Raw genomic sequence first — 27,377 nt, 5'->3', positions numbered from 1 at the left:
GTGGCAAGCCGGTTAATAAAGAGCTGTTGAGTATTTGCAATGAGTCTCCCGAGTCCTCCTTCCTCTTCCACGCCACAATATTAACTTGTTTAGTTTGTATGTTTGAGGTCTGAAAGATCTGCATCTTTTATGTTATTATAGCCATTTCTGGTTTTCTACAAATAAATTCTCTAAATGACAATATTTTTATTAGTAATTTTGGAGAAATGTTGTTACTAGTTTATAGAATAAAACAAAATGGTTCATTTTACTCAAACATATAGCTATAAATAACAAAATCAGAGAAACTAATTCAGAATCTGAAGTGGTCGCTTATTTTTTTTCCAGAGCTGTATATTTACAGTAAATAATAATAATTACAAATTACAAATAAAGCCAATACTAATATTTTTTTTACAAATTTATATCTGCAATATAAAGCTTTATCAGAAAACAATAATTAGACAGATATTATTATTTTTTTTTTTCTGGACCTTTTGTTCAAAATAAACAAGATTATAATTACATGGGGAAGCCGTCGAGTAGCAGGCGAGATTTTGAAGTCTGTGATTGGCTACGTCTTGTGAAGGGGGCGGGGCGTTGGTGCGTGTGCGTGCTTGTGGATGTGTATGTGTGTGTGTCTGCGGTCATACAGACGCGCTGTAGTCTATTTATTCCAAGGTGGATCTGTCGGTGATCGGGGACGAGCCCATCAACCCAGCTTTAAAAACACAACAGCGGTGAGTGACGGGTTTTACACGGGTTTCGGTGTGATAGGGAGCCCGGGCTGAGGCGAGGCGAGGCGGACAATAGCGGACGAATAGACGGTGGGAGTTGCTGGAGCGTGAGGATGAGGTTGAGGATGAGGATGAGGAGGATGGTGATGAAGGGAAAATGGCACAAACTGGGGCGTGTTGGAGGATACAGTCAGTCATCAGAGCTAACACAGAGCCACAGCACTCACTGACTGACAGTCACTGACAGGCTGAGCTGCGTGTGTGCTGAGAGCTATAGATAGATGAAGGAGGCAGTATTGCAGTTAGTGTGCAGTCTGATTAATATTTAATGAAGAGGTTAATGATTATGAATTGGTGCATATTTATTTTTACTGATTACCTCAGGGAATATTCAGTAGCACATGAATCATGTGTTTGAGTTTTTATTATTATTATTATCAGATGCTGTTTCAGTGTTATTATTAGTATTATTGTTATTGATGGGTGATGCTGAGGACAAGGTGCCATGAGTGTTGTGGTGCAGTAGCAGCAGCAGCAGCAGGCCCGTGCTGCGCCACCAGTTCTTATCCAGTGAGAAAAGAGAGAGGCCTGTGTGTGTGTGTGTGAGAGAGAGAGAGAGAGAGAGAGAGAGAGAGACAGAGAGAGACAGAGAGAGAGAAAGTGTGTGACGTCAGAGGCAGAAATTGCGCCAGAAAAAAAGAAGAGACGACGAGACAGAGCCAGGCAACATCTATCTCCCCCTGACATTGACAACAGAGACAGCTTTCTTCTTTGCCCCTGACTCAAAGCTGTACCTGCACCCAAATAACACTGAAAAAAGGCTTTTTTGTTCGAAAACGTATTTGATATTATGTTTGACTGTATTACTGTGCCTTACCCTAAAAGGGAAATTCTACCAGTCATTTCAAAATGTCTGATAAATCCAGTCATTGAGATGTAAATAAGTCATAAGGAGAGATTTAATATAAGTAGTTCTTTGTAGGTATACGTTCCTAATATATTTTATCCTTACCATGCTACATATGTACTGCTTCACAACAAATAAATACAAAATATAGGTATTTATTTTTTAAATATAAAACAATGTCTCAAGCAGCATTTTAATGACAATTCAAAGAAAAAGTTAGCTGATCCAACGGATAAACATACAGCTTTGGAGAAAAATAAGAGACCACTTCAGTTTCTAAATCAGTTTTAATGATATTGCTATTTATAGGTATATGTGAGTAAATATGTGAGTAAAATTAACGTGAGTAAATATGTGAGTAAAATTAACATTGTTTAATTCTATAAACTACGGACAACATTTCTCCCAAATTCCAAATAAAAATATTGTCTTTATAAGCATTTATTTGCAAAAAAAGGAGAAATGGCTGAAAAAACAAAAAAGATGCAGATCATATTCATAGAGTTCAGAAATCAATATTTGGTAGAATAACCCTGGTTTTTAATCACAGTTTTCATGCATCTTGGCATGTTCTCACCCACCAGTCTTACACATTGCTTTTGGATAATTTTATGCCACTCCTGGTGCAAAAATTCAAGCAGTTCAGCTTGTTTTGATGGATTGTGATCATTCATCTTCCTCTTGATTATATTCTAGAGGTTTTCAATTTGGTAAAATCAAAGAAACTCTTTTTTTAAGTGGTCTGTTATTTTGTTTCCAGAGCTGTATATAGACCATTTCTCTAGTCTGTAAGAAATCAGTTCTTTCTTCTTTTGAAATAAAAAGGGAAAACCTTTTAACATTTAAAAAATGATTGTTTTATTTATTAGGACATTAAAAATAAAATTACTAAAAATAGTTAAGAAAATATCTGATTTCTCTCAAAAAGAACCATTGTCAATATATGATTATTCATTAGAAGGGCTCTAGTTTCTATCACTACTGTAAATAAGAATGCATATTGAGAAAAGACCCGATAGATTTTGATGAATGCGTGATGTCCCCCTAAAGATCTCTGTGTCTTCTGAATTTTAAGGTCACTAAAAGGTCAAAATATACATTTTGGTACATGTACAATAACATTACTAAACACTGACCTAAAACCACATGACTGCAACCTCACAAATACTTGAGTTGATTCCAAAATATTGTAATTAAGCAGCATTTGCAGTAGTAGACTGATTTTAAATAGCAGGTTTCATTATTTAATAGATGAAATATTTTAATAGATGAAATATATTTGATGTTCAGTAATAGACTTACATTTATACAAATTCATTTTAGTGTGCCGTAATGTTAGCATGTAGAAGTGTTAGCATGTAGAGCATCTATTTTCTTTTTTGTATTTTAGCTTCCAAACAGCCTCAGATTTTACGGTCATGTGATATGTTTTGTCATATTAAACATTTTTGTTTTATGTTTTTGTTAGATTTTTGTCCCTATAGTCAAAATTAACTTAGACCTTAATTCCTTATTTGAGCATCATGCTAGCTACAGAATAGTATATGCTACATTTGTTTTCCAGTGAAAGCTAAAGATGCAAACCAAACCTTGGACTACACAAAAAGTTTTTCTATACTTTTTCTATATCTATAAATATCTATATCTATAAATACTGTATTATTTGATGTACGTCTTCTTTATGAACTGTCTCTTTAAGGCCTTTAGGGTGTATTAAAGGGCCTGTACCAGTAGTTTACATAACTCTGAAATGTACAGAATCCTTATGTACGCATTAAACAGTGCAGGATTCTGTTTTAGTTACTTGCTGGAACAATAAAATATGAATGTAAATCCCTTAGCATACTTCTGTCATCAGTAAGGAAATTTTGTATGCTAACTGTTCAATAGTGAAACAGATCAGGTGGGTCATAAACTTTGTAATCACTCTGTGCGCCTGTGTGTTTAATTACCCAATAAAGTTTTCATCGTTTGCATTAGTTTCACTTCCATTCGGACTTTGAAAGGCTTTCGTATGGGTTGCGCACAATGCAGTGTCATGCGATTACATGTGTAACTTTTGTGTTTGGGTAGTGAAGCAAATGTCCCCCTTTCTGCCATGGCTGATTTTTTTTTTCCGTAGGAAAATATTACATGCTACAATGGTACAGAAAAATGTTCTTTGTGGGCATAATTAGGCAATAGGTAATAGAAACATTATGCATTTTTAAAAGGGAGTAATTAGAATTTTGCTAATGTAACATATTTTAGTTGTACAGTAAGAAAATAGTGATTAGAAAATTAGCAAATTAAAGTTACTTTATACAGCATTCTATCATTTGCTGCGGATGTATGTCGGCTATGCTTGTGGGACAGAGGGATATGAAGCACCCCTAGCATTGTGTTGTTGAGTAGTGAAACTGTGTTCTCTGGAATGATGGTAATCAATTGAGTACTTTAGGAATGAGTTGAAGTGAGGTGTGGTTAGTGTCTAACATCCTGACCACATAAAGAGTTTGTCAATAAATGCAATCAGATGCTCACAGCAATGATGCAAAATCAAAAAGTAAGTCTTTCCTGAACAGTAGAGATAGTTTATCCGAAAAAAGGCAGAAGAAACTATTTTAATGCCCTTGATTTAGGAAGGCTTTTTATCCATATAGTCTTTCTAAACTTTATTTTTTTTATTTATGCAATTTCTTATTAAGCTCTTTTTTAAGTCTATGAATACTGAATTATTTACAAGCTCCAAGAGCAGTTCAGAAGCTAGTCTTCACCATTTGAAGCCATGAGTGGAAAAATAAGACTGCAAAAAGAGTACATTTGATCAGGAAAAAAGTATACTATTTAGACAGAAACCTCAGTACAAATACAAAAACAGTAAATCTATACAATGTATATTAAAAGTACTTGTTGCAAAATTTAAATATTGAATATTGAAATGCTGTAAAGAGTAATGGTAATAATTATTGCGGGTAATCTATGTAATACTAATGGTTGTTTTTGCGCTGTGTTTTGAACCTGGTTTAGACGTGTATGTTACAATTGTTAAAAAAAAATGAATCTAAGCTTCTTTTCAGTTTATTTATATAGACAGTTTGTTTCACCTAGTGTTATAGAGTGTGCCCCATTCCAAATAAATTAATACAGCCTGTATTGTGTTTATTATTATGTTTAATACACACAGCCAAAAATGCAGACACATCATCACTGTCCATTCAACCATGATTTCATGAAATAAGTGCAATAAAAATGATTATTTTCAGTTGCTTCAAATCCAAAGAAGACAGCAGGGACTGATAAAGAATAAAGAGGGATAAAAACAAGTGCGTGCATCACTCTCTGTATGATACATGAGACAGAAAGAAAGATGAGATGGAGAGAAGGACAAGCAGGGAGGTGGCGGGCGGGGGGGGGGGGGGGGGTTGACAAACAGGACTACAGTAACTTAGAGGTGCTACTAAACCATTACAGCTCCCAAAATACCATGCACACTTTTGAAATTACCTACATGTTCTTTGTGACTACCAACCAACCACTTAACCATGACATTCATATAATGATGGTTCACTATGAACAGCTGCAACTCCCATTTTTAAATCACATTTTGCCTGACTGTGTTTTTATCTGTTTTTCTTTCAGTCTGGGAGAATGGATTTTAGCTTCCGTGATAATAGCGCATGTGGAGCTCCCAAGCCAGGCCAGGACAGCCTGCTGAAGAAAGAGTTTGTTGGAGGTCCAGATGTAAAAGGCTTTGACAACAAAGCTGGAGAGAGGATGGATGGGAAGAGTGAAGGTGAGAAGTTAATGCTGCCAATTTGTAAAAGGTGAACCCAGGTTGATCTGACCTGTTTCTTGTTAGGCTGCATTGATGTAATGTGATTAATTTTACTATTTAAAGCTGAACAATTATATTGCATTGTTTCATTATTAGCATTTAAAGTATTTATATGTTAGTAAAACAGCTAAAATGTATGAACAGGTTGACAGAACAAAATATAGGCTATACAAACTTTTCTTTTATGTAAGAAGGCAGTTAATGAAGCTTTCAAATGAAGCTTAATGCATCCTTGTACCTCATCTCCAATATTCGACACAGTTTGCTGCTGGTTACTGGGATGGTCACAGCTGGTTGTGTAACCATGGTAATGGGCCCACACTCTCTGCCTGTCTCTTCTCCTCAGCGTCAGCCGTCTCTGACTATCTCTCTCATTACACCTAATCAGGGCTGTGGATGGTGCCTGGAATATTTTCGGGATGGATTCTCCTAACTGCTGCCTGTTTACAGGGGAGACATAGACAAAACAGACTGTCAGTCGTGCTTTTTAACTGAGCCATCAGACTGGACCTGAAAGAAAAATCCCATTAATCTCATTCTGCTGTTTACAAAAGATCAAGGCTCAGTGTGAAGAGAGACTATGTGTATGTTCTGTAAAATACACCTTTACAGACAAGAAACCAATATAATTTTTCTTCTCTTAGGCTTCCCAGGTTCTGGATTCATGTCTGGAATGTCTGCAGGGCAGACTGGGAGCCAGTTTCATGGTTTCCTTGGAGAAAGTCGCCCTGGTGCTCCTGAGAAACAACCTTTTAGCACTGATGTTCCAGGTAAAGCCAATTGAAGCATTGTTTTAAATTTTTTTGGAAGATTAAAACAAACTTATGTTGTATATGAACATGCTAATGGTGGTTAACTACAGTTAAATAAAGTTCATTGTATTTTCTTAATTTTCCTTAAGTCTTTTGAGGACTTTTAACAATCCATTTTACAAGAATAATGAAAGTCAAGTACCTATTGCAGCCTGTTTAACATTTAAATTAAGTAACTAATACACTGTTGCGGCACATGTAGCCCATTTCCTGCACACATCTGTGCACGGTGGCTGCACTGCAGGTCCCTCAAGGTCTGGAATTGGCCCTTCTCCACAATCTTCCTCAGGGTTCGGTTACCTCTTCTCGTTGTGCAGCGTTTTCTGCCACACTTTTTCCTTCCCACAGACTTCCCACTGAGGTGCCTTGATACAGCACTCTGGGAACAGCCTATTCGTTCAGAAATGTCCTTCTGTGTCTTACCCTCTTGCTTGAGGGTGTCAATGATGGCCTTCTGGACAGCAGTCAGGTCGGCAGTCTTACCCATGATTGCAGTTTTGAGTAATGAACCAGGCTGGGAGTTTTTAAAAGCTTCAGGAATCTTTTGCAGGTGTTTAGAGTTAATTCGTTGATTCAGATGATTAGGTTAATAGCTCGTTTAGAGAACCTTTTCATAATAAGCTAATTTTGTGAGATAGGAATTTTGGGTTTTCATGAGCTGTATGCCAATGTGCAATGAATCTAAAATATATGAAAGTAAAATTTTTATCATTTCATTATGGAAAAGAATGAACTTTATCACAATATGCTATTTTTTTGAGAAGGACCTGTATATGGACAAACATATTGGGCCCAGTCTCATTCATTGTTTCTTCTGTAGTCAATTTATTTTGAAAAGAGTTACCTGTAATCTTGGTTTTGTAAGTATAACAGCATCTACTCTGTAGAGAGGGCCATCTTCTAGATTTTGGAAAATTGCTGTGAGGCTTTGATTGCACTCACCAACAAGAGCGTTAGTAGGGTCAGGATGTCGGATAAAGTATAGGATGGGGAAGCATCACTCCAGAAAACATAGTTTTGCTGATTTACAGCTCAATGCCCACACTCTAGTCCATGCCTGGCATTAGGCATGTGCTGATAGCGGTGATCTGCTTCAGATACTCCTAATGTATTGGTAAGACTTCTCAACAGGGATTAGACAAGCTGTGTGTGTGTGTGTGTGTGTAGATTTGCACATCGATGTCAGCAATGGGTGCAATTCAATATACAGTTGCTGAATGTATTCATTAGAAGGATGGATTGACAAAAAGGTCATTTTTGTGTTAATCTAACATAGAACTGCACATAATCAGACTGACTTTATTTTTACTATTCATTCACTTTTACTATTAAAGAAAGCATGACCTCTTTGTATCATTGCCAATAAAGCTAGCATGCTCCATCTGGCATATGAGTTTGAAAATCTCCCAGTGCGGCACACAGAAAGTAAGTAATGCCCAGCCCCTGCAGTCGCACCTGTGGCGGCACACTGCGGCACTCTGGGGGATGGCCCCAAGAGTGTCATGCCTATTCAAATGCATTTTGAATGCCCCCATCTATAATGAAAGACAGTTCCAGTCTCTGCCTCCAAACCTCCAGGCTAAGCGTCAGCCCAATGTCCCAGTTATCAAGGGGCGATTCAGCAAGTGAGGCTCAGGATGAAGGACAACTTCATGGACGTGTTTACAGGTTACTGCTGTAATAACGCTGATGCCTTTTGTGTCACTTACACCCTGAAGCCTCACACGCTGCATTTCTGCTGTTGTGCTCTGCAGGATTTACCCAGCCAGCAATGAGCATGAGTGCTAATATACATGCGGGCACGGCCCCTTTCCAGTCATCCAAACCTCCCAGTTTGACAGAACCTCAGAAGACCTCTGTGCCGCATGCCAACGAACCACCTAAACCATTCCAGGCACCCAGTAAACCTGCAGACACAAGCCCTCGTATCACTTCGGACAGCACAGCAGGTAAAGTTCAACTGTGTCTAAACTTACTTGCAGACAGGTAAGACAGACGTTATCTTAGTATTATATATCTGTAATTGTAGAGTTCTACAACTAAGGATTGTGGTTAGCTTTTTTTTGCCCTTTTTGTTAATTTGACTAAGGTTAAATTGTATATTCACCAAGCACTTTATTAGAAACATTATACAATAAAAATGCTAAAAAGGGGCCGGCCTCACTTTGCTTCCCTTTGTAACAATTCTTAAAAGCATGGCTTCCAAAAAATGCTGGAATTTTTTTTTAAATTATGGTTAATGCTGATGTGAGATTTTTTACGGATCACTTTCTTGCTGCAAATCTCCAGTTTTACCACGTCCCTAAAGGTGTTCTATTACATTTAGATCCAGTAACTGGGAAGGCCCCTAAAGAACACTGATGTCATTAGTCTGGTTTCCATCCAAACGTTTTGCGCAATTACGAAATGGAAGGGTTTCCATTTCCTGTAGTTGGATGTGAAGATAAATTTAACTTGGTCTTTGCTTTTAGCAAGATGCATTCTTTTATGGAGGTTTCTGCACTTCAGATACACCAGGTAGAAAAAAGCAGGAGCCCACCTACTAAGACCCAGATCTCCGTGCCTCCCTGACAACACATATGAGAGTGCAAACGCACCAGACCGTTTTGGGAGAGCAGTGCAGAGCCTTTTTTTTTATTTACAAAAGCTTTAGAATCAACATTTCAGAATGCAGAATGTCTAAAACAAATTTACTGTAGCCTTTCTCTGAGCTCTTTGCATACTTTAATTTACTCTTTCATCAACACAGGATTTCGGTATGCAGAACTGCTGCTCATTGGAAATGTGTTCTTTATAAACTCCAGACATTTCTGTGCTAAAAAACCCAGGAGAGTAGTAATTGCAGAAATGCTCAAACCAACCATCTGGCACAAACAGTCATAATAGAATTAGTAAAATCACATTCTGTGGTTGATTTTTGACATGATTTATGCATTGCACTGCTGATTAGATAATTATACATATTATTGTAGGTGTACAGGTGTTCCTAATGAAGTGCTTGGTAAATGTTTGCTTATGTGAGAAAACCTATTTACACCAATTACACTGAAGAGTAGAAGCCTGATATTTGATACTAGGGCATATCTGATACTAGGGCACTATGCTGCTGATTAAATGGTTGTCCGAGAAAAAAACTTTGTGCACCTACATGGAAAATGTCACCAGCAAATGTATTAACTGGCTAAAAAACGTGGCCTCGTCTTGCTGTGAACAGAGCTTTTGTTTAGTAGAAAACTCACAGGCCCTGATCTTTCGGATATTGCTGAGAAAAAAAATAAAGGCTGTTTTAGGCTGCAATATAAAACTGTCTGTCATTTCACAATGACAACATCCAACATTTCAACACAGCTTTGACTGTTTTACCTTTCAGTCACTTTATTAAAACTGCAAACTGCTTATGTATTTTTCATGCAGCTCCAATGATGTCTTGGGTATGCAGACTTGTCTTGTCACGTTGTCTTTTTTGTGTGGTGCAAGGGCTCAAAAGATGGATAGATCCCCAGTCCAGTGTTTCTCAGGCCTTTTTTGTGTTGGTGATGCATTTTTGTTGATCTATGATTTGCATGGTAGAAAATGACACTTCCTCTTCCTCTTTGTACACCAAGAAGTACGGGGAAACCTTTGGACAGGTGAGGACATGCTCTCCTCAGAGCTGTCCTGTTCCCCCAACAAGCCAGAGCAGAGTCCCCCTAAGCCTTTTGGGATCCATGGAAGTCAAGATGAAGATGAAGCTACATCAGATGAAGAATCAAATGAGGCAGGCCAGCAGAAAAGGAAGAAGTGTGAGGATATGGACGAGGTGCATGGTCTTTTGGAAAGCCTCCGATCTCCTGAGAAAACCCAATCAAAAAGCACTGACCAAGGTGGATCTTCCCCTCCAAGCCCAGAGGAGGGCTGGAAAAGTGAGATTCGAGAGTGGGGTGGAGGACGTATCCAGGCTAAGAAAAGCAAGAGCAGGAAAAAGCTCCCTGAAGAGTGGGCCAGCTTGACCGATTCTAGCGATTCACCTCCTCCACCTGAACCAAGTTCCTCTACGATCACCGACATGGACATTTGTACTGCTTCTGCTGCTGGCATTGAACAAGGAAGTGCTTCACCTTCTTTCACGCCAGATGCAATATCTCTCACAACCACAATTCAGTCAGTTGCCCCAAGTGTAATCCCACCATCCACAACCCCTGACCCAACCCAGAGCACCCCAGCAATAACTACCTCCTCACATACAACCCCAGATTTCACCTCTGACTTTAAGAATACTGCAGATTCCTTCCCCAGCCCAAAGACCACCACTGCCTCCCAGGACATTTCCACTGTAACTGGCCCCGTCCCCTCCCCACCAGTCACTTCCAGCACTGTACTAGGCCAAAACCCTGCAGCTTCGACTTCCCCCACCTCACTCACAAAGCACCAGGAGCCACTGCTGGCAAACTCCTCCCAACTGCAAGGTTGGTGATACCGAAGAATATATGAAGATGATTTCCTTAATGCATGGCTCATTGGAGTGGGCCTTCTTCTGCTTAGCTATGTCTGTAGCTGATATCAATGTACTGAGATACCACCCCCCATTTTAGCAGATCAGTTTATCCATGAAAGGTGGCTTAAAATTAGGAGAAATCCAACAAAATCCCAACTAGACAGTAAAAAACAAGTTTCTCTCTTGCAGCACTGAGACACCCTTTTTTCACAATATTCAGTCATTTGTAGTACGTAGTTCTTAGTTGTTAACTTAAAGTACACTGTTTAGACTAGGGGCAAGGTATTATGGGCAGATGTTGCCTACATAATTTAGTAAGTAGGGATGCTCTGAATATTTGACACCCAAATAACTGAAAAAAAAAAAACTAATAATGTATAGAAATAGTTTTTTTTATTCATACTGCAGTGTTCCCTGCAGTTCCCTGAGGAATGATGGATTTTTTTAAGCAATGGCAACAAACCACAGCCCTCACCCATTACCCAGATACCTGCCAGTGCTTTCAGTGCTGTTTTATACAACAGAAAAAATGAGGAAAAAGGGACAGCAAGCAGGGAGAGCCAGCAAACGGCTCTCTCTTTAAACAAAATGAAGCAAAATATAAAACTGAAACATCATAAAGCATTGATCATTACTTATCATGATTATTAAAGTTTACTTCTGTTATCTCTACATAAACCAGCTGGTTTCCAGGTGAAAGATACAAGCTGTAAAGTACTAGGATAGTAAGTTCAGCTGAGCTAACTTAGCCTTTACATGTGTTTGTTAACCAAATGATTGGCTGTCTTTCTATATGTAAATTTACAGTCACGCAACTGAAATAAACTCATAGAAAATAAAGCAAATAACCTTTAAGAGTTTGTTGACCTGAATCAATTATTGACAGCCAGTGTGTAAGACAACAAATCTAGTTTGTGACTAGTCTGTGAAAGTTGCGAATGTTGATGTATCCAGTGGGTGGTAAAGTTAACTCTGTGCTGCACAAGAGCTGTTTAATTGAGTCTTTCGACCTCCAATTTGGCTACGCTTCTTTTATATAAACCATATTTAAGCCATCTTTTAGCAGTAAATGAAAACATTCTCTTTTGAAATTTACTGTGACTGGAAATCCCATAGTAGTCTCTCCCTTGCCTTCCTCTCTCTGATCTTTCCTGCATGTTTTAAACTGTTAGTGGTGTCTTAACACACTGATTGCTTCGCATTGCATCAACCAAAAGACTGTTTTATTGGCTATCTCAGCTTTTTTTCAGAATAACAGCAGGCCTTTCTTTTTTCTCGCAGCATCTCCCAGAGTGCACTGATCTTTTACATTTGTGTGGCTCTCACGAGCTGTCTGATCATGTGTGTGATTTTTAATGCTGCTCATCCAGACTGGGTTGATGATAGTGTCATTTTGCAGTCACATTTTTACACATATCCCTGCTCTGCTCTAGACCTTTTCTCATTTAGGAATGTTAACATAATATATAACTGCCAATCTGCCAGCTGACTAACCCAAACATATCTCTGATTGTTCCCTTACTACTGGACATCTGGATTTAACTGCAAAACTACAAATATACCTAATTGTTAATAATGAAATCTCTTTTCTTTTCACTTTTTTTGTGTTTGGATTACAATGGTTGATGCAACCTGAATGTACAACAGGTAAGGAATCTCTGTTGTATGTGTATGACTATTTTGTGATTAATACAGACCTGTTTTGTCTTGTGAGGTGTTATCTTGTGAATGAGGCTGAACACTGGCCAGCACACCCATGGCAAGGCAACATAAATTATAGAGTTAGAGTGAGGCCTGATAGTTGGTGCCAGATGGATGAGAAGTTCCAATAAAATAGAATTTCTGTAGGCATTTAACATTCCTCAATCCACAGTGCCTCATGTGTACCAGGAATACGTCATGGAAGGCATTACCACCCACAGTGGACAGCAAAGTGGGTGGTAATTATCATGACTGGCAACATCTGTCTAGAACTTTCCATGCAAACAGACAAGGCAAAAATCACATCCCCATTCAGTGCAGGAGATCTTATAGGCATATTCCACAGGCCAGAGCCCTGTTGTTTGGCTTCTATGTGACATGACTAATGTGACTAATACCATGTCTTATGACATGCCAGTGTATAGAACATTAAGCCGCATCTTGACAGTATCAGTAGTGCATTGAAAGTGAGCTATACTGTTTTAAAATTATTTTCAGTAAGGGATACTATCCCGTTTGAGTTTTTTTTTATTTATTGTATATTTGCTTGTTAAATACAGAGCATCATAATAGGTTCATCATAATATATCATTTTCACGGTCTGTTGTCATCTATCGTAAATAATAAAACTTATGACCTCTACAACTCTCAGTAAAAAGAAATACCCTGGCATTTTTCAGCTGAACACCTTAACAGCATCATGCATACAAAAATGCTGACATTGCTTACCGACAGCATAAATCCAGCTTTGACACGACAGGGGAGAATTGCGGATGTAAGCTGAACCTGCCAGGGGTTGCTGTGACCTACATGCTTTCCTTCATGAGACAGACAGGCCTCTCAAAGATGACTTCTGATGCAAACAAATCGTTTATTTGATATAATCATGCACTAAAACATGTTTTCTAGTAGCACAGCAGGAGCGTTTAGTATTTTTAAAAGCACAAATGCTTCTTTCTTACAAACTGTTTATTAGTCTCTGTAGTATTTTTTTACGTGCATGACAAAATTTCATTTGCACTTAATTTAGGGTAGGCTCCAAGCACAACACTGTAGTAAATGGCCATGAAGTAATTCAAATGTTGTTTTTATAATGTAGCATTAATAGCATTATTAAAGCAGCATTTTGTAGTATTGTTATCTTAAACAATAGATATAAAAACAACCATTATAATCATTATAATAATGTTGCAATGAGCTTTATAGGCTCATTTAATGTCAACATTATATAAGGATGCAGACAGAGCCTTGCTTCTGTGCTCTGAGTTCATTTTGTTTGTATAGAGTGCATTCTCTGAAAGCTTATGGATACAGACATAATAGAACAGTACCACTGGAAGTCATGAGGGTAGTATAGCTAATGGTTCCAGCAAAACTCGGCCATTGTCATGTGGATATAACAAAGAATAATTTCTGTTAAAAACAAACTTATGTTGGAGCATTATAAACTCACAACTGCATTGTAAACTCTTTTCTGAGACAGTTTCTTCTTCATTGTGTCCATATATCAGTGTCTATTGGCTACACTGGCTCCATAAAGAGATTGTCCTTATTTTTTTAACATTGAGCATAAAACGAGCCTATGTAACTTTAGTGATACAGGACAGACAATGCTCACAAGAACTGTATAATGTTGTGTAAATCAAGTGATACATGTAAAATACTGAAATATCACACTTCTGCCTCCACATGCTCCATTCACTTCCAATGACAGCTCTATATATCTCAGCTTGTCCTAAAATGCATGTGAAAAGCTTGCCCTTTTATGGGAGGCTCAAAGCACTTCCTAACTATAGAGGGAGCCCTAGAGCTAAAAAATACCAATTCTTGCGTAATGCTGCTTTATTACTGAGCATTGTCTCAGCATTTGTACACAGATGTTGTGTCATATTTTATGTCCCCTTTTCTTTCTCAAGTGAAAGAAGACCTGGCTGCCAAAGAGAAGAATGTGAAGGTGGACACCTCTCCTAAGACAGACAATTCAAGCCTGGTTGGAAAAACAGACAAGCCTGAAAAGACAGAGAAGATTGACACCTCAGTAAAGAAAGTGGAGAATTTGGACAAGAACCAAGAGACAGAGAAGAAGGACCATAAACCCGAAAAAAATGAGAAAGTTGAAAAACTGTATAAAGCTGAAAAAACAAACAATGCTGGGAAGGAGGAGAAGAAAAATGGCAATGAAAAAGTAGACAAGACAACAAAAAATGAGAAGAATGAAAAGGTTGGCAAAGGGACAACCAAACCCACTACGACTAATGGAAGTAAAGAAGTGATCAGCCCTGATAACAAAACAAAGGAAAAGGTTAGGGAAGGATAAATACGTAATATAGTGTCCGAATAGTTGCTTTTATTACACAGTTAAGAGAATTACATTTGCAGTCATGTTTTCTTATATTCTCTGTTTTCATGTGAATTTGCAGACAAACAAACAAAATTCAGCCAAACCAAACTCAAATGCCACTGGAGAAAATGCAGCTTATAAAAAGCCTCCTGTTCCCAAGACAACGACTCAAACCACAGGCAATAAGAAACCTTCTGGCACCAATTCTGCCCGTGAGGCCAAGGTAGATTATTTGTGTATGACATTGATGAATTTTTGATGTTTGTGTTGTTTTCTACAGTCAGTCCGACCTACAAAATATTGCCACCTGAAATATTATTCTTGGTTAACCCAATAAAATTAGTTTAAGCCATATTCAAAAATGTATTCATACATATAGCTCTTTTTACTACTGAAACATTTTAATTTACATTTACATTTACATTTGAAGGGGTCCCTTCAAATGGCAAAAACAAATTAGCCTTACAAAAAGATGCATCGGTAATCACAAACTGTATAAGTATCTTCAGATACAAAGTTCAAACATAAAAGTATGTATTTATTAATAATAATAAATATACATTAATCACCTGTTTTTTTTACAATTATATCAGTATCTGATTTAATTGTGACCCGACTGTGTCAAAAGGTATGAAACTAATGACCAGAATCAGCTACATCCTAATATAGAAAGATCCTAGGTATTTGAGCAGGCTTCAGTCCACAGTGCATGGTGCCATCTAGTCTGGATAAAAGCCCATTTAGGAAAAAATGGAGACTGTCATATGATAGCCGCTGGCATATGGAAGCAGTGGAACTCTACTCCACTAAAAGACACTTCTGTGGCATCCCTCTGTCATGTGTGTCAGTAGATGCTCTAAACTGAACATAATGCACACTTATGTGCATAATGCACACTTCCTAAACAATTTCTAACGTACTTCTGCAGACTCCTCTCACATTTATTTACATTTGCTTCACTCCTCAGGCTCCAGAGAACGGTGCTCAACTCCCACGGAAGCCTCCTGTACCAAAGTTCCGGAGTTCTTCTGGTGAGTGTTAAATATGTTAAGTCAGTCATATGGTATACAGTAAGTGTTGAAGCATCAGTCTGATGACTAAACAATATTTAGCACAGCTAATCAAAAGAGTTTACTTAGCTAGCATGATGGCTAACATTCTGTTTACCACAAAACGAACCCAAACTCTCAAGTCCAGTAGTATTGGGTTAGGAGCTGTTTTTAACTAACTAACATGAGTACTGATGATAAAAACTGGCGGTGAAGTTTAGTTAGTTAGCTAGCTAACAGACTATAACATTGGCCATTAAGCTAAAGACAGATAACATTATCTACCAGGCTAACTGCTAACACCACAACACAAACTGATAACATTAGCTAACAGGCTAAGCCCAAAAATGTTAGCTAACTGCTAACAGCACACTGAAGATTTATTACGTAAGCTAACAGGCTAACAGTATAGCCCAGAAACATTAGCTAACAGGCTAAATACTAACACCACAACACAGACCAATAATGTTAGCTAACAGGCTAACCGCTGGCACCACAGCAATGGCCAATAGCGTTAGCTAAATGCTAACAGCACAAAGCTGTAACATTAGCTAACAGGCTATCCGCTAGCACCACAGTAAAGGCCAATAACTTTAGCTAACAGGCTAACTATTAACACCACAGACCGATAACATTAGCCAACAGGTTAACCAGTAAGACCACAGACTGTTAAAATTAGCTAGCGGGCTTACCTTTAACACCACAGACCGATATAAAATCAACCTGTGCACACAGTCAAATGATCTCAGTGTTGAGGCGCACCCTGCAGAATTAAAGGAATCATAATTTTACTGCACTAATAGTTTAATAATTATAATAGCACAAATATTTATTTTAACAGCACAAATCAGCACAATTTCAGTGTTAAGAAACAAGAGCACTTTGGCACTTTTTTTCTACATTAATTTAGCACATGTTGGTAGCTTCATGTTTATCTGATCCAAAGAGTCCTTATCTGTTGGCACTACTTCTCTACAGGGAGTAGACAAGATGTGTGTGCACTTTTGCACATCTGTGTCAGCAAAAAATGCAACTTAGAGCAGAGAATTAGTGGGGGAAATGTTTACATTTACTGTTGAAGATTTTTTTGGCACAGATTTCTTGTGTTCCCACAAATGGCTGGTGTACCTTTATTTTGAAATAACTTTTTATTATCTCTATTTCTCCAAAAGCTAAAACTTCACCGAAGACAACCCCTAACTCCTCCGCGAAAGCACCCAATGCTCCAGCTTCACCAGGCACCAACGGAAGCACTCGCACATCCCGAATCACAAAACCTCCTGTACCCAAGCAGGTTCCTCTAGCAAGGAAACCCCCAGTGCCCCGAGCTCCCCGCAACACTCGGGTCAACAGTGCCCCCCTGCCAGATCTAAAGAACGTGGCCTCCAAGATCGGCTCCACAGACAACATGAAGTACCAGCCTGGTGGAGGAAAGGTACAGAGACTCAGAGCATGTTCGCAGTAAAGATAAATAGAGAAGTCTCATCTGTATGTAAAATTTTGAACCAGATTAAGAATGTATGTATTTTTCACTCTTTAAACAGTTTCATTACAGTAGTACACATTCTTGGGCAACCAAATATTTTATCACGTGTGTGAACTTTTGACTAATACTGAATTAACACAAACAAAGTGCAACAGTACAACATTAGATGCTTTAGACAATTGTATGGACATAGCCAAATAAAGACTAGAATATAACCACAATATTGCTTTTACTGTAGCATAGGCCTCTCACAATAACAGTGTTTGTCTGGATGATATATTGTCTCAAAAATATTTGCAATAAACATTAGCATTCATGTCATTTTAACCATTTTAGACCACTGATATAATAAAATAGAATTAGGTATGTATTTACACTATTTTAAAGAGCAATTGTTTTTTTATTCATTGCGGAATCATATATTCATTCAGTAATATAAATAAAATAATAGTGAAGCTTTGAAACAAAAGCAACACATCAGCTAATTTATGCTAATGAATTTTCCTAGACTAGCAAAGACAAAAACAAAGTGACCTATTTGCTGCTCTTCTTGTGGGGACAAAATAGATTAATAAAGTAAAAATTAAATAAAGTATGAAGAATAATTTGAAAATGTATCTTTGCTTACAATCTGATCTAGTGCCCATCTATGGGACCATCTGCCCCTCCAGTAGAAAATGGTACTATTATGATGTGCCTCCTATGACACCCATATCAGACAATGTCCCAAAGGTGCCCTTTTCAATAAAGAAAATGAGATTTAGTGCTATGCAGTGCTCTCGTAACAGTGAAAAAAGTGCCTGGTTAGGTGTCCCTTTAATAGAGAAGTGCCCAGTAGTGGATTAAATGTGATGTGGTACTTTACCCGTACTCTACCCGACAGTGGAGTACACTGTATTTGATGATGCATGACAAAGCAAATTGTGGCCAATAATAGCACAAAGTTTAAAACACTCATTTCATTTGTTAAACTTGCATCTATTCCATTCATTTATGTGGTCAGTTTTTGCCACACCCCCTCTATAAATGTAATTATTGTGACAGGTTGTGAAAGGTGTAGATTCTGTAGCAGTAGGCCACTTTTCCACTGCATGGTACCCATACCACTAGACTAATTTTTGGGTACCCAGTACCTGTGTCACCTCACAAACTGTTGCTGTAGACATTGTGAATCACATTAACAGTGGTCACAAATTTGCCTAATAAAAATGGAAAAAAAGAGTTGTGTAGGTTGGGTTTTTCATCAGTTTTCATTAGTTTTCATCAGTAATGTTAAGTTTGCCCTATGTGGATCATCTTAAATGGCCCTCTGACTGTCTTACTCTTTGTTCAGGTTCAGATAGTCCACAAAAAGTTGGATTTCAGTCATGTGACCTCTCGCTGTGGCTCCAAAGACAATATCAAGCACATCCCAGGAGGAGGGAATGTAAGTGCCCATTGTCTTTGTATTGTTTGCACCTGTCTCCATGCTAACTACTATCTATTTAACTATCAGCAGAGTAATAGCAATGTAATGTTTGTTTGTTTTTTGTTGTTTTTTTGTTGTTGTTGTTTTTTTTGAGAGAGCACTTACAGAGCTCCTCGTGAACATAGAATTTTTGTCTATTTTTTTTATTTTGCTAATCTTATATAGAATCTTATATAGAAATAGAACTAAATTAATTTTTCATGCATTTCAAACAGATTAACTGTCCATGGTGCTGAAAAAAATCACTAGCTTAGCATAACCTTAGCCCAAAAAATGACATCTTAATTGAAACTAAACTAGATTACAAGACCAGATTTTTACAGTACAATTCTTTAAAAAATCTTGGCGATACTTATAAAGCTTTGTAACATTATATTATTATTATTATTATTATTTTAATTATTATTATTATTATTAACAAAACAAATACAAATACTTTAAACTTAAAGTCTATTTAGAGGCATAAAGACCTGTCCCAGAAATAAACAAGACATAAACAAGATATCATAGAGTAAGTTGGTGCTTTATTGGTGTCAGGTCTGTGTTATGTTCCTCTAGGTTTTTTTCTATTGTAATTAGTAAATCTTACTTCTTTAAAACAGGATTTTGAAATTAAGGTGATTAATCATTTAGCACATGACCAAGACTATGGTTTAGTAAAAAGTAGTCTTGGTCAGGTTATATACACCTTATGATCGTATACATAGATTTTTAACTGACTAACAAGAAACCTAGTCTTGAATGTTTCTGCCAAGCTTTTGACCCCTTTTATAGAGGAGGCAATGCCCTCATTAACTTCTTTTCTGCCTAATATTGTGACTTTAAGGTCCAGATCACAAATAAAAAACTTGACGTGAGCAAAGTGACTGCAAAGTGTGGCTCCAAGGATAACATTAAAAACAAGCCTGGTAAGTGACTGCTTGCCCGTTTTTATGCTGGCTGTTCTATATACTGTGTGATCAGAGATTTTCTATTGCGCAAGAGTTATGCAGTAACTCACGGATCTTTGATAGATGGTGATGATGAGAACACTGGATCACCCAGTAAGACAGACAAGACCAAGGCCAACGCAGAATCACCGAACAATGTGGGCCATGAACCAGGAGGCAACCAAATTAAGGTCATGAATGCCACAGCTATCTCTCTAGTGTGGGGGTTTGAAGGGTTTCCTTTAAAAAAATAGTAATGGCAAAATTAATTATGTATAGTAGTGACATTGTTTACTTTCAGCACCATATTCAGTTCTGTTTTATGTAATATTTCCCTATCAAAAAGGTCACATTTATGTCTGTTAAAAGCACCATTAAAGCTAATTTATACTCCCTTTACTTGAAAAATGAATATGTTTATTTCAAGCGTGTTTCGAGGTTGATATTTATTTCAAGGGTGTGATAATGTACACTAAATACTGCAAAAAAGAAGATTCAGTGTAAATAATGAAAATATGTGAGAACTTTGCAACATGTGAGAAAAAAAGAAAACATTTACAAATATTGATAGAAAATTACGAAAAATTATGAAAATAAGGCTCTGTTCATATTCATACCCATATTTAATTTTTTTCCATAAATGACTGTGCGAGAACTGCATTTTTGGCTCTTGGGCTCCCCCTAGAGTCATAAAGTGCATTTAGTCCTTTGAGCTGCCTTTTACATGCATTTTACAAACTGAGAGACACAGAACCATTGCTCAAAGCATAAGAATTGTGGAATAATAATAAAGTAAAATTACAGAATTTTATACAAATATAATTTGAGCTAATCAGCATTACACAGTTCTCACAAGCAATATGATACGCGGTGCACTTTCTTGCATGACACTATCTTGTAATTGTGAAATAATGCTGCAGTAGGGAGCAATTTAAAGCCTAGTTTTACACATCTTCTTCTGCATCTTATCTGTGCAGTATAGTGCTCATTTGTACTGTGTTTGCAGACTGGAGCAGATCAGAAGAAGTCGGATGGAAGCCCACCCGTCCCCGCTCAAGCAGGGGCTAAGGAGAACGGTCTGAAGGACAGCTCCTCTAGTGTTCCCTCTCAGGGAGAGGGGCTCTTGAACTCCCAGGGTCTGGACAAGCGTATCCCTGCAAAAAGTAACTACATATGCTAAATCATCCTAAATATTGTATGTTGTCTTTTTGTATCTTTGCAGTCCATGTTTCCTGATATTATTTTTCATTTATTACATTTAACTTTTTTCATACGTTTGTCTTAATATTTTCGTTCTTTTGTTGCTATTCATTCTTTTTAATGTTAATTTTATGCTGCAGAAAAGTGTACTTTGTAGCCAAAGCTACTGCTATGAGCTTATTTGAGGGGCAGACCCTTTGGCCAGTCATAGATGTGGGACCTGCTGCTGTCAGACAAGCAAAGGAGGCCATCTTAACCAATCAGACACCATTGTATTCACTCTCAGAATATGATCTTGTGGAACGCAAGAAGACAATATCAAGACATTTGAATATATACAAAATGTTTTATTGGTTTCTAATTGCAGTGTACAGGACAATAGCACATTATTCAGTCTTACCAAACAAATACACATTTGTTGATAGCACACCAAGGAGAATAAGTACAAGTGTTATTAAAAAGATTCTATAAAACAAAATAAAGCAATCAGTACAGAAGTATAAGAAATGTTACGTAGCTATAATATCAGTCAGATTTAAATATCAGATTTAAATAGGAATCACCCATGCTTGTGGTGGGATTTGACAACTAGTACGATGACTGATCTGAAAATAATTCTGAAATATGGCCAAACTTTACACAACAAAATGCTAGACAAGCATGAGATTAAAAAGTAGCTTAAGGATGATCATAATATTTTAATATTCTACTGCCTTTTCCACATTTCATATTAAAATTTATATTTTTGTTATTTAATTTTCACTTGGTCATGCTAATGCTTTCTTCATCTCAGGAAAGATTTCAAATTCTTATGTAATTAAAGATAAATTTAACTTAAAGACTGAATGTTCTGAATGTAGTGTTTTATCATAGTTCAGCACCTCTTATGTTCTCCAATCATTTTGTCTCCCACAGACTGAGTCTTACAAGCTGAGCTTCCAAGAGGATGCACGAGCTCACACGGACCGTGGCACCAAAATCATCTCCTGGTCCCCCCGAGTGGCAGCCACCTCCCACCCACATTGCAACACCTCTCGCAGTGTTTCTCTGGGGTCCACAGTCTCCCTCGTCTCAATCCAGCCTGTCGCATCTAGTTGCCAGGGAATGGGTTCAAACCAGTACACTAGCAGTACACAAGCTGACCCTTTAAAACCTGCATTCATCTCACCATTACCAAAACAGCTACTTTAACCATTTTCTTTGTTTCCCCAGATACACAGATCAGATCACAAGGCAAGGCTTTGACAGGTTTGTGGTTTTATTTGGGATAAACTAGACCTGGCTTCATTGATGAGCCGGTCTGAATGCAGGATGTTGGCGGTAGCCTCATACAACCATCCTGAAACATGCTTTCATTTGCTTTCTGGGTTTTCAGACTACCGGCGTCAATCAGCGCCGGGAATCACCCATGCTTGTGGTGGGATATGACAATTAGTACGATGACTAATCCAAAAAGAATTCTAAAATATGGTCAAACTTTACCCAACAAAATGCTAGACAAGGTGATGAGATTAAAAAGTAGCTTCAGGATGGTTATAAGAGGCTAAAGTAGATTAAATAGTCTAAAATTGAAAACCACTGGATAGGCTTGAATTTATTTGGTCAGTGCCCGTATCCTTTTAACCAGCTGCTTCATCTACTGCCACTATAACCTTAAATAAATATACACTGCAGTACATTTCTCCAAGATTATAGTGAGCCAGTTTTATCCTTTCCATTTGGCCTCAGCTATATGTCTATAGGAACTCTTCAGAACTTCCAGAACTCACTTCAGTCATGTCTCGTTAAATTACTCTTGCAGTCAGTAAGCACCCTGTATTACAAGCATGCAAGACAGTCTGTTAACCCGTTAAGTAAAAATGAACAAACACCATCTACCCGAACATTTACCTCCGTATACAAATCACATCCTCACCAGTATTATCCTGGGATGCACACTATTAAACACTTGTAGGCTGTCCAAATAGTGCGACATTTTACAGTTTCACCGTAATGTTCATAGATTACAGTTACAATGAGTCAAATCGTTACATTGTCTTTATCTTATGTCAACATTTCTCTTAACAGGATCGTAGTTAAACACACTTTCCCAATATTTACTGTAGCAGAGGACAGAGTTCTACATGCTATATGGTGGGCAAAATCAGAAGGAAAAGGGAGTGTAAAAGGAATGCAGAAAGGAAACATGCTGATGATATTTCTTGATAAGCTAAATAAGGTTCAAAAGTAAGGCCTTGTTGGATGTCTGTAGATATAGATGTAAAGGAACCAAGTATATGATAATATTAGGGATGTCCCAAACGAGTTATTTTGACCCCCTATGAACTAAGTCTCTTAAATGCTGAGTATCAGCCCAAACAGATGTTCAATTCAATTAAATTCAAACAGATGTGATCTTTGAATGCAAAAAAATAATGCAACCTTACAGTATAAGGTGTGTGTGTGTGTAGTGGCACATGCTTTGGACTAGGGCTGTGCATTTAATCAATTGCTCCTCGACCAACTCATTGACTGTTTTACTGATGTGAAATCATTTTTATAATGAGGTAAATGTGCTATGATTTGGGTTTCTAAATTGTGTGCATTAACGCTATTGTGTTCTGGACATCGCGATAAAAAGAACATATTGAAATTAAAACAGTGGATACATGACCATTCAAAATAGGCCTGGGTCAACCCTGATCCCAATCCATTGGATCAGGTCGGATTGGGACATCCCTAATAATAATCGCATAGAAGGACAATCAGTTAAATGTAACCGTAATTTAAAGATTGCATTATAAACCAAGGAGAATGCATTCAAATGCTGCTGGTTAATTTTGTTTATTTATTTATTAACTGGCTAGTTTTTAAAGAACTGCCATGTAATCAAAACCAAACTTTTTTTAAGTGTCAATAATATCAAGAAGTGCATTCAGATCATAATTTGACTTTTGAGTTTGGTTACGCATAGAGATAAACTTCTGGACTCTTTATTGGTAATAATATGCTCCATTTAAAACTAAAAACTAAAAACTAAATACTAATACACATCATTTAAAAAAGAACCAGTATACTGAAAAGCACAGTCGTAGACTCTTCTTGGGGGGATACAGCGTAAATGTAAAATCACCAAGGAGGCCTGTTCAGAGTATAAACACTGTGTGAATGTCAAGGCTTTGCAGAGTGGATTCAGAACACAGCCTCAACTAGGTATTGTGTAATATACAAGCCAGTGTAAGCCAGTGAATAGATTTACAGTAGTCCTGTCTGTAGCTCTCTTTGTGTGTAGTTTACAGTGAAGGGATTGCGTAAGCTTCAGCGTATAATGGTCACACACACTTATACAAACATATTCGCTCACTCGCATATACAGTGATACAACTCAGCTCTTCTTGTGTGGTGGCTGTAGTCTTCTTTATGAATGAATGGTCAGGCCTAATGTCTAAAACAGTGTTAAAAAAATACTCTGCACCACCACCCCCCACCTCCTCACACACATTCATTTAGAGCCATTTTGTGAATACACATCACAAGTTGTGTCACCAAAATGGGGGGAAAAAAGTGAGAGCCTGTTTTTACCTGCCATTAACATTGCAGTGTATTTTTAGTGATCATATCACATTCAGATTTGACTTTTCCACAAAAAAACAGGTGAAGAAACCCCAAAGGCGTATTGTAATCTGTTTACAATCAGATAACTTAAACCACATATAGAGCTCATTCATAATTAACATATGTGTAAGTAGGATGGGTTCCTGTGATCCTGAAATGCATTGTGTTCAGATTACGATCGGATTACTCAAACAGCAGTTGGATGTGGTCAGAGCCTGATTCTAGGGCACTGTGGCACTTTTTCTGAACTATTCACAGACTCACAGAGCAAGACAATTATGGTGAAAATCTTAAAGCAAAAGTTAAGTCCTTTGTCTATTACTATATTTAATGGGAAAGTGGGATCTCATCTGTTTAAACTGGGAACACATTTTAGTGACAAGTGCAAATAGAATCTAGAAAAAGACACAAACGCATGTTAATGCCAAGTGTAAACAGGCCAAACGACTTGCTACAATGGTCAACCGTTTGAGAGATCCCACAGAAGAACCATTTTTGCAAAAGAGAGATGAGAGTGTGAGGAACCTTAAAATAGGTAAATTACCATTACATGGACTAACAGATGCTGCTTTATAAAAGATCCCTTTGTACCTTTTGCGTTTCTTTCTTTGGACAGTACTTACAATGAATGTTTACATGTAGTTTTTTTCACATTATACTTAAAAAAGACAAGAGGAAGACATTATTTAAGGGTGAGGAAGGCATGAGAAGAGTGTAAAGGCCTGGCTCTATTTAATATATGTAACAAAACCACAAGACAATCTAGACAATGTTAGGTAAATTGCACTGTGTTAGAAAATTATGTGATAGCAGCCAGTGTTGTAAGCCTGATGCATTGCAAATGTAAGTAGCAATAATTAGTATATATATATATATATATAAAAAAAAAACATTTAATTTTCTTCCTGCCCAGGAAAGCAATTTTCATTTGCACATTGAGATTTTTTTTTAAGAATAAAAATGTCCCAAACAATACTAGAATACAAAATAATCCTAATGTCATACTTATACATAAGCATCTACACTCTACATAATAAAGGTGCCACAAAGAGTTCTTTAAACAATGTGGAAAAAAATTACAAGGATTACAAGTTTTGGATTATGCCTTATAATAGAATGTGTGAAGAGACAGTACAGAGAGGGGGAAGGACTTTTCTCCTTCTGCTTTGTCGTAGAAAGCCAGATCACCCTTTTTGAAAAGGGTGAATGGGTGGTGGTGGGTTGCGAACCTCAATCGTTTCCTGTAAAGTGGACTACACAAGAAATTTGGACATACTAAATGAGATTCCAAGCTGTCGGTAGTGAAAGCATTCAGTTAATTCACTTTAAACAATGTAGCAAGAACTCAACGCTGCACAAACCTGTTGTATCCTAACCCTAACCCACTACAAAATACAAAAAAACTTGTGGCCAACACAAACATTTAATAAAGCATATAAATTGTATTGATGGGCTCAATTTGTCTTGGGATTGTTACCCCTGGTCTAACAAGTTAGAAATGGAACTGATTGAACGTTAAATTTGGAGAAGGAGCTTCAGAACCAAAGAACCCTTTGTAGCACCTTTATGTCAATAGTTTAATATTTTATTTAATAGTTTGTCGTATGGCAAAGTCAAACATCTTGTTTCATTTCACAGTCGTTTGTGGTCAGTTCATGCGATGCTGCACCAGCCGTTGGGACCCAAAAAGCACACCGAAGTATAGTCAGCCAGGGTATAACAGGAAATTCAAGGAGTTGTACATTTCCTTATTCTGATTGTACAGTTTAGGTATTATGACATATTTGAACCTGCTAAGCAAAGCTGAGCCTTGCCATAGTTTGTGAATTATGCATGCTCTATGTAAATGCTTGTGCCAGATGATGGACAAGTCTGACATTGTTAAAAGTACCAAGTATTTTTTAAACATAGCTAAAGCATTGAATTCCAGTTTATCACATTTACAGCGAGACGCAGCACTTAATGGTAGATTGAAGCTGGGTGTGTTCCTGTTGTACAGTAAAGTCTTCTGGTCCAAGTGTGGACATGATGAAGTTCCTCTTGTGAAACAAATTTCCTCTTGGCCACCTAATCTGACATTATTGTAGGAAGTAGACCCACATTTTCACTGAGATTAGCACTCTTAATATTTAAAGAATTACTCTTTTATTCAACTGTGGAAAAGTCAGGAGAACTTCCGTTGGCCGGAAGGAAAGATGGTATGGCATGGAAGAATCCTGAGATCCTGAAAACACGATTGTGTTGATAAAACTAGAGATAAAAATGCACTATTAGGAAGAGATTAACATTAAAAGTTATTGTACAGCAATAATTACAATGATACATTATTTCCATTGCACCATTGAAATATGGAAAAGGCTCACTATGGAAAGTCCAGCACAGTTAGAGTTGATTTTACATGCATGATTGGTGTTTAATATATGAAATATTTCACATTCCATATTTTCATTATCCACTGACCTTGGTTTTATGGGAACAAAATCAGAAGGACTTGTGATAGGCAGATGTGTCCTTGAGTGTCCTTTAGGCAACCGAAATGGAAACGGAAAATAGAGTTTGGAGGTCATCATTGTGACCTCTCACAGAGATGCTCCCAAAATGTAGCTTCTGAAGGTCAGTCAGTATGTGGTGTGTCTGTGCAACAAAGCAGTTGGTTCACATTGGCATGTCATAGTGTAGATCACTCCAGGTAGGCAGCTCGGAGTCCCCAGTACCAGTTAGGGTTCCGTGTGTGTACTATTTAACTCTCAATGGCATAAAGGCCTCGTCAGCCTTGTGTCGTAAAACCGTTGAGCTGAGATGTTTTGCCTATGAACGGTGTATTCTTTGTTGTGGTTGTCAACTATTGATGTGAATATTAATAAAAATGACTAGCAACACCTG

The 27,377-nt window shown here is 37.5% G+C and overlaps 1 protein-coding gene across 3 annotated transcripts; it reads left to right on the top strand.

Moving 5' to 3' along the window:
* The first annotated feature begins 579 nt into the window (after positions 1-579).
* LOC103035587 (microtubule-associated protein tau) lies at positions 580-27,377 on the top strand. Of its 3 annotated transcripts, none has more exons than XM_022663594.2 (14): positions 580-719; positions 5,245-5,398; positions 6,085-6,210; positions 8,007-8,201; positions 9,861-10,697; positions 14,344-14,729; positions 14,848-14,991; positions 15,736-15,799; positions 16,990-17,252; positions 18,637-18,729; positions 19,598-19,679; positions 19,785-19,891; positions 20,707-20,863; positions 21,816-27,377. In XM_022663594.2, the coding sequence occupies exons 1-14, from the start codon at positions 603-605 to the stop codon at positions 21,818-21,820; spliced, it is 2,730 nt and encodes a 909-aa protein (XP_022519315.2). In that variant the 5' UTR covers positions 580-602; the 3' UTR covers positions 21,821-27,377. The 3 variants fall into 3 exon arrangements, with proteins under 3 accessions (XP_022519315.2, XP_007236870.3, XP_049323094.1); XM_007236808.4 differs by having other exon boundaries at positions 9,858-10,697; XM_049467137.1 differs by lacking the exons at positions 19,598-19,679; positions 19,785-19,891 and having other exon boundaries at positions 9,858-10,697.

This window comes from Astyanax mexicanus, chromosome 18 (assembly GCF_023375975.1).
Source record: "Astyanax mexicanus isolate ESR-SI-001 chromosome 18, AstMex3_surface, whole genome shotgun sequence".
Taxonomy (NCBI): domain Eukaryota; kingdom Metazoa; phylum Chordata; class Actinopteri; order Characiformes; family Acestrorhamphidae; genus Astyanax; species Astyanax mexicanus.
This window is presented reverse-complemented; position numbering and strand designations above follow the sequence as displayed.

Excerpts from the sequence above, each read along its gene's own strand:
- LOC103035587 (XM_007236808.4), top strand. The coding sequence starts at position 603 with ATGTGTATGTGTGTGTGTCTGCGGTCATACAGACGCGCTGTAGTCTAT. Across the intron at positions 6,211-8,006 it reads TTTTAGCACTGATGTTCCAG|GATTTACCCAGCCAGCAATG; the intron begins GTAAAGCCAATT and ends TGTGCTCTGCAG. Across the intron at positions 15,800-16,989 it reads AAAGTTCCGGAGTTCTTCTG|CTAAAACTTCACCGAAGACA; the intron begins GTGAGTGTTAAA and ends TTTCTCCAAAAG.